At 41.0% G+C, this 12,284-nt stretch overlaps 1 protein-coding gene across 1 annotated transcript in view; it reads right to left on the bottom strand.

Moving 5' to 3' along the window:
• The window catches only part of CACNA1C (calcium voltage-gated channel subunit alpha1 C), a 657,609-nt gene that overhangs the window by 54,480 nt on the left and 590,845 nt on the right, over positions 1 to 12,284 (bottom strand). The window contains exons 19-21 of the mRNA XM_049783035.1: positions 6,466 to 6,598; positions 1,325 to 1,454; positions 215 to 274 (exon numbers count right to left, since the gene is read on the bottom strand). Of these exons, the coding sequence (XP_049638992.1) occupies positions 215 to 274; positions 1,325 to 1,454; positions 6,466 to 6,598 (323 nt within the window). The remainder of the gene's footprint in view (positions 1 to 214; positions 275 to 1,324; positions 1,455 to 6,465; positions 6,599 to 12,284) is intronic.

The following is a 12,284-nucleotide window of genomic DNA, read 5'->3' as shown; positions in this document are numbered from 1 at the left end:
ACTGATACAGCACAAAACTGATAATGACAGGCAGCTCAATGCCACTGCTAGGCAGAAAGGGGGCACGAGGGTCAGGTTGGCTGCTTTGAGCAATGCCAAGGTCATAAAGGGTGCTAGTTCCAACATCAGGCTTACCAGCTGGAAAGAGAGAATAAGAAACAAGTGAGGAAAGAGCAGAGATAGCGACAGAGAGGCATCACTCCCAGGGCATTACCTTAAGGATAATTTCTAATGTAAAGATACTAGTGAAGACATAGTCTGCATTGCCGAGGATCTGAAAAATAAGCACAATCGGATTAGTGGCTCTTTCAGGTGAGCCCGACACCAACATTGCTGAAATGTTAGCGATACAGACAGCAGCAGAGTCTGGAAGGGAGGCAGAGTGAGGGTCAGGGGGAGTTTTATCTTCAGAGAAATTTCAATGGTTAAAATGGTATTTCAAAAATATCTAAATACAACAGAATCTGAAAAACAAAAATAAAGAGGGTGGGGATGGGTGGAAAAGGGAGAAATGCAGGATGGGAGGAGAGGTCAATGGATGAATGGATGTTTACCAAAAGACGAATCACATGTCAACATCACCATGAGAGACACATGGAGACAGATGGGGAGGATGAGGGGGCCAGGTGGCATAGACAGGGTACTGAATTGAAGGAGGACCAACTGCGGGCCACCCAGAAACTCTGAGCTAAGTCCTCAGATCTGGGAGGGAATCTTCCAGGACAGGCTTAGTCTGACACTTCGTGGCTGTTTTTCTGGTGGACCCAATGAACATGTCAAATGAGTCCACTGGGACACTCATCAAAAGGACAGTAGTTTCGTTGTTTTTCCCAGGAAGTGAATGCTTAATTCACACTGGTGTATGAGCTAGCTCTCTGGTCTTGGTGGAGTCCTGGACTGGTGGTGTGGGCCTGGAAGAATTAGCTTTCATGGGAAGCCAATCCAGGCTGGGGACAGGCTACTCGGTGCCTGGTTTTTATATCTTAGGTTATGGAACAGAGAGAGAGAGCCAGAAAGAAAGCTCCAGAGTTAGCAGGCATGAACCATGAGTAGTTTGGACATGAAACATGTTTGTCCAAACACAGTTCAGATACAATAGGATAATGAAAGCCCAGCTGCTGCCAGTCAAGGCAAATATTCTCTTCCTTGAGTATGTTCTATGAAGATTTTCTGACAAAGATTTAGTCTCTTCAAAAAAATCTTTTCTGTGCCTCTGATGATGAATTTAGGCCAGGGACTGACCGGATTGATTAGGTTAGCTACAGAAATTGGGGCTCAACCCTATTCCCGGAAGAGAAAGGTGCAGGGACAAAAGGACACGTACTTGGTTCCTGAAGGACGTGTGTTGGACTGGGTCCTCAGCAGCCAGGGATATGCTGCTGAGCAGGATGAAGAAGAGGATCAGGTTGGTGAAGATGGTATCATTGACGATACGGTGGCACTGGAGGCGAAATCTGCATGGGAAGAGGGTTGGGAGGGGGCACACCATAAATACCAGAAGCAGCTGCCCAATTCCCAGGAGCAATAACTCCTGCCTACTTGCTAAACGAGGTCTTCAGCTTGAAATCTACAGGTGCTGAGGCGTGACAGCCACCAGCCCACAGTGCCACAGGGCACCTTTGGAGATCTTTAGGCATCTTAATAATGTCAAATGCTGTCAAAAGATTAACAGCTTATTTGTTGGAAAATTTATTTTCCTCATCGACCTTATGAAGAATGAATCAACCTTATGAATCACCTTATGAAGATCTAACTTCATATTTACATAAGCTTGACCTTTGAACTACAGGGATCTGAGTAATGCAAAACTAGTTTAATAGAATTTTCTTGCAATCTATCCTTTCATCTCCTTCACAGTGAAGACAAGGACCTTAATGATGATGCAGCTATGAATTTCTTAATAACGTTTTTGTTTAGATTTCTTTATTTTAAGAATACAGTGGAGAAGAAGCAGAACTGCTAGAACCACAAAGAAAGACTCCATCATAAGCTCCATTCCTTGAGCTGCACGGTCACCAAAATCTCTAGATACAGAGGTCTGATTTTACCATCCAAGATGAAGCAGAAGTCTTCCATACACCACAAGTACATCGAGGGGAGAATAAATGATCATACAAGGCTTCTACAGTTAATCCCATAACAGTATACTTCATGGGTGAAAAACCCTGTAACTCTTAGGCCAAGGGAATTCCCTCTATAATATCCCCAATACTTAATGTGCCTATGCAGGGGGAAAAAGAAAAGAAACCACAAAATAATCATCTTTCCACACATTTATTTATTGATTGATCGATATTTTTGATGTCTTTATTTTGGTGTAGATATTGAAGTTGATATCTCCAATTTTATTTTATTTCATTTTATTTTATTTTATTTTATCTTATCTTTCTCTTTCTTTTTGCACTCCGGCATGATTTGATTTCAGAACCGAGACTATTATGTGGTGCTTGTCTTTATTGCTGTAGTGCTCACTGGATATTTAATTTGATATTTCTTTCTGTATTGTTGTGGTGTTTCAGTTACCTTTTTTATGTCCTCTCTCAAACTGAGGTTGAAAGCCTCTAGAAGGTCTCTACCCATTTTCAAAGCATTTGACTTCTTTTTGTAATTTTTAATTTTTTCTTATTTTGTACCCCATTTTATTGCTTTTGTTTCCTTCAAACAAAACCACATACCTCGATTTATCTAGCTTCACCTCTTAAGTAGAGGGGGAAACAAGGGAGGGTACCAGGACCAAACAGATATATGACCACTAATAGTAAGCTAGACAAAGAGAGGACCACCTACTTGAACAGCCTGGGGGGTAATGGTGGGGGATATGGATTGCAGAAAGGGAACTGGGATGGGGGCAGGACAAATTTGGTGATGGATATTCCCCTGATTCAATGTTAATATTTACCTAAAATACTACTGTATAAGATATGTAAGCCATATGATCACAATAAAAATGAAAAAAAAAGGGGCCGGGCGGTGGCGCTAAAGGTAAGGTGCCTGCCTTGCCTGCGCTAGCCTTGGACGGACCGCGGTTCGATCCCCCGGTGTCCCATATGGTCCCCCAAGCCAGGAGCAACTTCTGAGCGCATAGCCAGGAGTAACTCCTGAGCGTTACTGGGTGTGGCCCAAAAACAAAAAAAAAAAATGAAAAAAAAAAGAATACAGTGGATCTGTAATTCTACTGTATCTGCATAATGTTAGCAATCTATTTTATTATTTTGGTATTGGGATTATACCTGACAGTGCTCAGGAGTTACTCCTGGTTCTGCACTCAGAAATCACTCCTGGTGGGCTCAGGAGACCCCATGGGATGCCGGGGATTGAAGCAAGGTCGACCACGTGCAAAGTAAATGTCCTACCCACTGTACTATTGCTCTGACCCTTGTAGCATATTTTATGCCAAATATTTTGCTAAAAGTGGTATGGGATTATTGTGTAACTAAGGTTCTTGTAAATTAATGCCAGTATTTAAAATGAGTTATGATGACTATGTGAAAGCAATGATTATGCAGTGAGATACAGAAATATATACACATAAATACAAGTTATATATTTATTGTTTTGTTGCCGGTAAAGCATCTGGTTAATAACAGGCTATTTTTTGACGTTTTTTCTTTTGAAGTGTCAAAAGTTAGCACTGGAGAAATGGTTCAAAGGGTTTTAACCAGGAGGCTCAGATTTCATCTCCAGGAGCACATGATTTCCTGAATATCAGAGCCTTCAAGCAATGTGCTGAGGGTAACTCCTGGATACCTCCAGATGTGTCCTTCCCAAAGTTATATATAGTATTTTTACTGCATGGGGGCGTTAACGCCCTTAAGCTCTGAGCTTTTTGAAGTTCAACTTTGGAGCAAAAGCTAGGTCCTCACACAGGTGTGGCTACTAAGAGACTAGCTAAGCCTATCCTCTGGCCAGGTGTCTTCTCCTGTGTAAAGTTTCAGATGTGCAATTTTGCCACATCTGGCAAAATTACAAGGAAGGATACACCAGCAAAGCTCTGGACACTCATCAACAGAACCACAAATGCTAGATCCTTAAATAACAAGCATAACTTACATAGTCTCATATGGATAAAAGCATAGGAAGGGAAATGTCAGTATTCTTAATCCTTGCCACTGTACAGATAAAAGCACTAAACCTAGGAAGGAGAATTTGTGCAGAAAGACAGCTTATAAAATGAGGGCACCAGGGCTTGAACTGGATATTCTGTCTTTTGTAGCTGACACTGTCATTGATGGGGTGCTCTGAGAGACCCTCAGGTGTAGAAGCATCCAATTCTGGGAAGGACCAACCCTTTCTGATCTGTTTGGTTTCATAAGTGTCAGACAGATCAGAAATCATCATCTTGTTCAAACCGATCATCCCACTGGGCAGGGATCTCCATGATTGGCAGCCAGAATAAAAGGTCCTGAGAAAACTTGACAGCATCAATACCTCTGTTAGGAGTTTGTATTTGACGGCAGTTTTGAAGTTGGCTGTGGAGCCTGGGTAGCAAAGTTGAGCCTATACACACATACACCCCAAGGAGCACCTGGAAGAAAGTTTCCCCAAACCTAACTTGGTCTATAGGCATCACTCTAATTAAGAAGAGAAGTTGAGGTCAGAAACAAGGTTTGTTTGTTTCTGACAAGAAGGTAAAGTGGCCAAAATGGAAAATCAGAAGAGGGAAGATAAACGATTCAGATCTCCTCCAATGCCTCAGACTACATACTAAGAATACACACATACTACATACCAATAATACATACTAAGAATACCTCAGAATGAACGGAATATAGACTATGTGAAATATTTACAGAAATAAAGAATTTTATCACAAAGGTAATTTCTAAGGAAACTAAAATATAGACAGATAGACTTAGAAAATAAAGCAAAGGGCCTGGAGAGATAGCACAGCGGTGTTTGCCTTGCAAGCAGCCAATCCAGGACCAAAGGTGGTTGGTTCGAATCCCAGTGTCCCATATGGTCCCCCGTGCCTGCCAGGAGCTATTTCTGAGCAGACAACCAGGAGTAACCCCTGAGCAATGCCGGGTGTGGCCCAAAAACCAAAAAAAAAAAAAAAAAAAGAAAAGAAAAAGAAAGAAAGAAAGAAAAAAGAAAAGAAAGCAACAAATGGAACTGTTAAAAATAACTGTTGGTATCAAAGCTAATTTAATGTAGCCAGAACTGTAGCTGTGTGGAAAAGTGCATGTAAGGGCGTGGGCTTGATGTCCCAGAAAATAAACAAGCAAGGGAACAGCAACAACATAAATCTAATTTAAACAGCAATATAAAATTGAAGAGAGAATTTAAAAATTGACACATATATCTGAATAAATTACCCAAAATGTGGGGGAGGAAAGAGAAACAAAGAAAGGAATGGGGACAGTTTAAGAGTTCAAGAGAACAGAGTAAGTTTAGTATCTGACTAACTAGAATGTCAGAACAAAAGAAAAGATGGAATAAAAGAGGGACAAGAAATAAATAGAATAAGCACCAGCTTTTCAAGAATTAACCGTTCTTATTCTAGTCCTGAATGTCATTCGAGAACTAAGAAAAACATAAAACTATAGGCTTAGGAAACAGAATAGATTCCAAGTAGGACAGATGGAAAAAAAATAATGTCTAGACTCTAGACACATGGGAGGTAAACACCTCCACCCTCCACTCATACACACCAAATGCAACAAAAGTTTCTAGAAGTATCTAGAAAGATCACAGATTGCCTATCACAATGATAGCTAAAATTATAGCTGATTTTGTAGCTGAAATAATATACTGCATGAAGATGTTGAGAGAACAAAACCCATCAACCTAAACTTGTACCCACAGAAAAGCTCTCTTTCAAGAACAAGAAGCAGAAATAATTATATTTGTACTAAATGAACTAAAGGAATTTCTGTAGGATTTACTTTAGGAAGAAAAACATAAGTACAGAATGATGAATCAAGCTGTGAAAAAAATGGTGAATGAGTAAAATGTTAAGTTGTATGTAAATCTAAAAATATATACTGTTGCTATAATAACAGCACCAGTCCTAATAATGGTAATACTGTCTAACTTGTTGTATTAAAACACAAAGGTCAGGATTGAAACAGAAATCAACAGTAACATGTAAATCAGGAGGATGTGAGGGCTAAAATAATTGAAGTATTTTCTTTTGTTTGTTTGTTTGTTTGGGGGTCACACCGGCTGTTCTCAGGACTCTTCCCTGGCTCTATGCTCAGGGATCACTCCTAGAGGGGCCCAGGGGACAGACCATACGAAGAAGCAGGGTTTGAACTGAATCAGCTGCACGCAATGCAAGCACCCAACCCGCAGTACTATTCCTCTGGTTCCAGTATTTCTATTTTGCAAGAGGAAGTTAAGATCCTGTTTGACTTTGGGCTGTGGGAACCCTGGCTCCATCCAGAGGTTGGAGACTGCTGGTGACCTGCTAGATTCGTATCTCTAAGTGAGCCAAGTCCCACTTTCCCCACCATACTTGCACACCTGTTGTTGGGGCTGAAGATGAAAAATGCACTGGCTTCTGGCATAGGCACCGCCTTCTCCTTAAGGTGCAGTTCAGAGAGTGGGCGCGGGCGGGGGCCCACAGGCATCTCAGGCTCCTCCTCATCTTCCTCTCCTGTAAGGAAAAGGAGAAAAAAAAGGCACCTTTCTAAAGAACTCCACCACTCCCACTTAGTTTTACCCTTGTGCCTACTTCCAGTTACTTACGTACTGGAAGGAATCACAACGTCATGTGTGTTTCTAAAATCACAGGAAACCAACCAAATCAGAGAATCAGTTCTCTTGCATGGGTCCCTCTACAACGTGTCTTTATTTTTCTCCTAGAAGTGTTCAGTAAGGAAAATTGAAAATGGGGAGTTCCACTTATCCTAGTTTACCCAGGACTTCCTTATTTTTCAAACTAAAATTCCTACACATTAGAAATCCTTCAGTTCTCAGCAAATCTAGTGAAGCTGAGTGGGTAAGACTAGGTATTGTCAAATGCTAATCAGCGGCTGTGGGTTGGGGGTGTGAGGGCTAACTGGTAGATTCCTCTGCCCCATTCTGGGAGGTTTCAGAAATTAAAAGCAATCCTCTTTGCTTTCAGGACCATATAAAACAATTGTTTGCTACAGAGGTAAGAGGATGAAAATGCTGGTCATAATAGGCCCTTCACTACATGGCTGAAATATAATACCAATGAGAGAAACACTTGTGTTCTTACAACTAGTGGTCATATTTAATATGTACCAAAGGCAAAGTGCTTATTTATTTGCTTCTGAACTCACTGTCTAGGGAAGGAATCTGTAGTATGGTATGTTTGGATTCAGTGTATTTAAAAGGGGGAGCAGAATAACATGGGGGTTAAGAGCTTGGGCACTCTAGCCAATGCTTTGATCCAGATTTGGGTTGGATATTTACTCTCTCTGCATTATTTACTCCATCTGTAAAATAGGGTGAGAGTGCATGCATGCTCAGAAGGATGCCCAGTACATAGTAAGTGCTAGATAAGTGTGAGCTGTTCAATGTCTTTACAGGAGGCTCTCAAACTGTAAATTAGTTCTGAGCATCTTTCTCAGCCTGATCTTTGCTTTCCCGAAAAGCTCCCACTCACACCAAACTCGTATTAACATACACTGTAGGGATTTGGGCAGTGTTCCTATTGCTTCATTTCATGCCCACTTGGAACCACAGAATGTCACCTTATTTTGGAAATAGTATTTTTGCAGATGGAATGAATTATGATGAAATCCTATTGGACACTGTGGGCCTTATAGTCAATGGCATCGCTCTTGTAAAGTGAAATACAAGCACACAAAAGGAAGAAAGTCAGGTGATACAGGCAGGGGTCGGGTGGGGAGGAGGGAGACTTGGGACATTGGTGATGGGAATGTTGCACTGGTGATGGGTGGTGTTCTTTACATGACTGAAACCCAAACACAATCATGTATGTAATCAAGGTGTTTAAATAAAAAAAAAAAGAATAAGAGATTGAAAAGATGCAGCCACAAATCAACGAGTACCATTGATATGTTGCAAGTGGAGCTTCTCTCTAGAGTCCCGGGGGGAAGGATGGGGTATATTTGGTGATGCCTAAAATGAATTAAAATTTCCAGGCTCCAGAACAGTGAGAAATACATTCTGGTTGTGTCAAACCACTAAGTTCATAGATACTTGTTATGGCAGACTCAGAAAACTAATACTAACCAAATACTTCCTTCTAGTCCCTTGCATTTTCCCCAAATGGCTTTGCCCTTAATTACTCTCTCTGCAAAGCTACAAAGACTCCCACTTCAGACAGTATCATACATTTAACCTTCTTCAGTTTCCAGGGCTTAAGAGAACCTTTTTACAAATTTCAGCTCCTGAATTCATGGGCACAGAGGATGCCTTATCTGAAATGTATTTAGTTTCTCTCTTCAGGTCTAGATTGTACATTGTACAGACCTAAATCATTTTAGATCTTGGTTTATATTCCTGATTTCTAGATGATTATTAAATTTCCACATAAATATTCTTTGTAATAGAGCAGGCTTTGTAAAAGAGCAGCCATGGAAAATTGAGAGCATTGAAAGAGGGCAGACATATGGAAAGTACGTTTTACAGAAAAAGGCATGACTCCATAGGTGTCTCTTCCTTGAATTAAATGAAGTCAAAGGGACAGAGGAAAAGGACTTGGCACAAGAAAGTGGTTCTTTATTAAGAAAATGGCATCTAGGGGGGGGGGGGATCCAGTCCCTGAACTTCGGGCTTGGGAGGTCTCTCTCCCTTCCCGGAGCAAGATTTTAGCCGGCATGGACGGCCAGCTGGCAGGCCCTTCATGAGCCAGCGGCCTTTAAGTCCAGCCCAGGGTCAGGGGGGCCCGCAATTGGGTCACACGACCTCCCTCTCCCCCATTCCTCCGGATCTCCAGGTGGGTTTCTGGGAGGAGCTGACGGGGCACTCTGGGTTTTTCCCCACCCCCAGGCCGGACCGGGACACTGGCCTAGGGTTGGGCTTAGGGGGTGGAGCTGGATCTGGTGGGTGGCAGAGAGCGGCTCAGCTATACTCAGTTTGTCACTGGTAATCTCATACCAGTCTACATTTTGCAAACCGCGCGGGGGCTAGTGCCCCCGCGCGAACATTTGCTCCTTCCAACCTTCAGTACCCCCGATTTACCCTTCTTTAACTTCAGTAACACATAGTTCTTATCTCTAACCTAAGACATACAGTATATCTAACAAATCCCAGAACTATTTAGAAGGACACAAATTGAACACATATCTTTTGAATATTTTATGGGTATTTTCTTTAACTGATGTAACTCTGTATATATTCTTCTACCATGATGTTTCTATTCACTTTTCATCTTATCTTTTCTTTGTAAGCTGTTAAGTAAGGATTGTTGGTGGAACTGTTCCTCAGTTTGATGCCTATGATTGAACTATGTCATGGAAATTTCTGGTCTTGTCCCTATTGCCTTCAGATGCACCAATAATGCCCCATGGCATTGATCCTTGTTTGCATAGACACATTAAAATGGGAAAAAAAAATACATACAGATAAGTTCTTATCTAATAAATCTCAGTACAATGTACCTTACACCCTGAACATTGATATAATGAACTGGCACAGGCTTCAGAAGAATGGGCATCCTCCATACACGCCGGAACCAGGCAAGCTATCTACGAAACATCCAAGGTCTTTTAGAGCAACAGCGGGAAGCAGTCCTCTACCAGGAAAGACACTACCAAGGGTCTGACATCGACCTCTTATAAAGAGACTTCCGTTTCCACCGAGAAGACTTGACAGCAACAATGACCTGCTCTACAGGACATGGTTCTCTCTAGTGCCCCTTAAGTGGGAGGTGAAACGAGAGGATGCCATGCACCATCCTGACTGCAATATGGGACATGCAGACTCCAGGATCTTTAATACAGAAGCATGATACCAACAACAGAGACTATGTGAGGAATGGAGGTGTATTGCCACTACAGAGGATGACTTGAATTGAACAAACTAATTTGCCTGGAGCCTAGAGTCAATCCTGTGCCAGGAAACTTCAGGGTTAGGGTCTCCTTGTATTTAGACCATAATTTGTCTTTCCATGTCCCTTATGTTTTGGTGGGCCTATGCAAACAAATGCCACTTGAATACCATTTTTTACTATGTTCCCTTGACTCCAACCCTTAAGAAAAACAAGTCACTAAAACTTTTGAGGTTAACTTAAACTAGTTAGTATGTGCATGGAACTAGAGAAATGTACTTTGCCCTCAATGTTTAAGGAGTTACATAAGCCTAATGTCTTTAGATTATATTGTGTGCTGCTAAGAAATAGTATGTACTACAACTGGGGATCTGAGGGACAAGTAATTGTACTGTACATGGGTTCAGTTTTGTTTTTCTAAATGCTCTTTGGCTGAAAGTTCAAGGCTGGGACATCATCGATGGGACTACCGAGAATTCTGTTTATGGGTGATTGGGCTTCCACTGTAACTTTACCCTGTCCTCTTCTTTACATCTTTGTTGTCATAATTAAAATAAAAAAAAAAAAGAAAGAAAAAAAAAAGAAAATGGCATCTAGGGAATCTAAGCATTTTGGGAGACTCAGCAGAATATAGGCATATATCAATTTATTTCTCTAGCATAGAAAAGCTGACCAGCCAAGCAATTAATATTTTCAGCAGAAAGAAGCACTGATGAAAACTGTATACAGTCAAAAGTTGAAGCATCTTAACTCAACCTTGGAATACAAAAGAAAGGGAAAATCTTCTGTTTAAAGCAAAATAATATAAACCAGAGTTTCCCTAAATAATAATTTCTAGTGAAACTTAACAAAGAATGATTTTAAATCCCTATCTCTTTTCAATATGACACAAGTTGATCCTATTCATGATAATTTGACAACAGGTGATTTTATTCTCATCTTTTTTTTTTTTTTTTTTTTTGATTTTTTTTTTGGGTCACACCCAGCAGCGCTCAGGGGTTACTCCTGGCTTCATGCTCAGAAATCGCTCCTGGCAGGCTCGGGGGACCATATGGGATGCCGGGATTCGAACCGATGACCTTCTGCATGAAAGGCAAACGCCTTACCTCCATGCTATCTCTCCGGCCCCTATTCTCATCTTAATTACTCATATTTTTATATAACATATTTACTGGCTCTGTAAATATGTTTTATATAAATTTCTGGTAAAGAATTTTGCATGTTCTTTATCTGCAATAGCCTGCCTTGGAATTCCATTCATGGAGAGAAGCCAGTCATTGAGTCCACTGAGACCAGTGGGATTTCAGGCATAATACTTAAGAGAAAACTCTTTCTGAAAAACAAACTCAAATTTTCAGAGATATAGGAACTTGGCAGCCTTGAAGCTTTGCATGTATTATAAATATGCAGAGACAGCGACCAATTAGGAAGTCAGGTCAAGTCCATGGGATGCATTGGCAATGAAACCACCCAGATTCCAATTCATTTTCTCATTTCTGTCCTTGGACAGTTAGAGAAGTGTCAGAAGCAAAGTCTAGCTGCTTTTTGAAGTTGTGGGTTGCTTTCTAAGTTGCTTTATAGACAGTGGGTGCCAGCATTTAGTATAAAACCACTGGGCACTTTAAAGTATAGCTGGAGTACTTGGCTAGCCTTTCACCTTCTACCATGGACACTAATTTCTACCTTGTGATTTTGAATAATGATCAACTATAATAAAAAATAATTTTCCCCAAATGACAGTGTGGGCCTGTCACTCTGTCATCCTCACCCTAACATCTCATGATTATACTACACTAAATCTAAAACTGTGTCCCTTGTTTTTGAGAAGCTTAGTTTTCAGTGCTGCCACGGGATCAGCTAGCAGTCCATGGAAATGCAAGACTGGTCCAGGCCCAGTATCCCTAGTGGGCAGTTCCAGGAGATATGGACAACCAAATATATTATTTTCTATATTAAGCATCTTCCTTTTGCTGCTTCATTTAAAAACTTCAGCATTAGGGGCCAGAATGATAGTACACTGAGCAGTACACTTTCCATAATCTCCTGAGGACCACCAGAAATTGTCTGAGTACAGAGCCAGATGCAAATCCTATGCAGCACTGTGATCCAAAAAGAAACAAAAATATAACAGAGTTAGTTAGTCTTTAATCCTTGTCCGCTCTCCAATTTCTATGCCATTCACAAGTTCAGTTGGCCCTACCTGGATAGGGTCCCAAATTCCACAATTTCTCTCTCTAGTACTATTCATTTGGCCCAAACTATTGCCATATTTCCTCTTTACTGTTTACTGCAATAGTCTCTTTGCTGTCCCTAGGAAGACTCTTCTTTTGGGGGGTGGGGGGCTTTTGTTTATTTA

The sequence above is a fragment of the Suncus etruscus genome, chromosome 11, assembly GCF_024139225.1.
Source record: "Suncus etruscus isolate mSunEtr1 chromosome 11, mSunEtr1.pri.cur, whole genome shotgun sequence".
In the NCBI taxonomy this organism is placed as follows: Eukaryota; Metazoa; Chordata; class Mammalia; order Eulipotyphla; family Soricidae; genus Suncus; species Suncus etruscus.
Note: the sequence above shows the minus strand (reverse complement) of the source record. Positions and strands in the feature narration are given on the sequence as shown.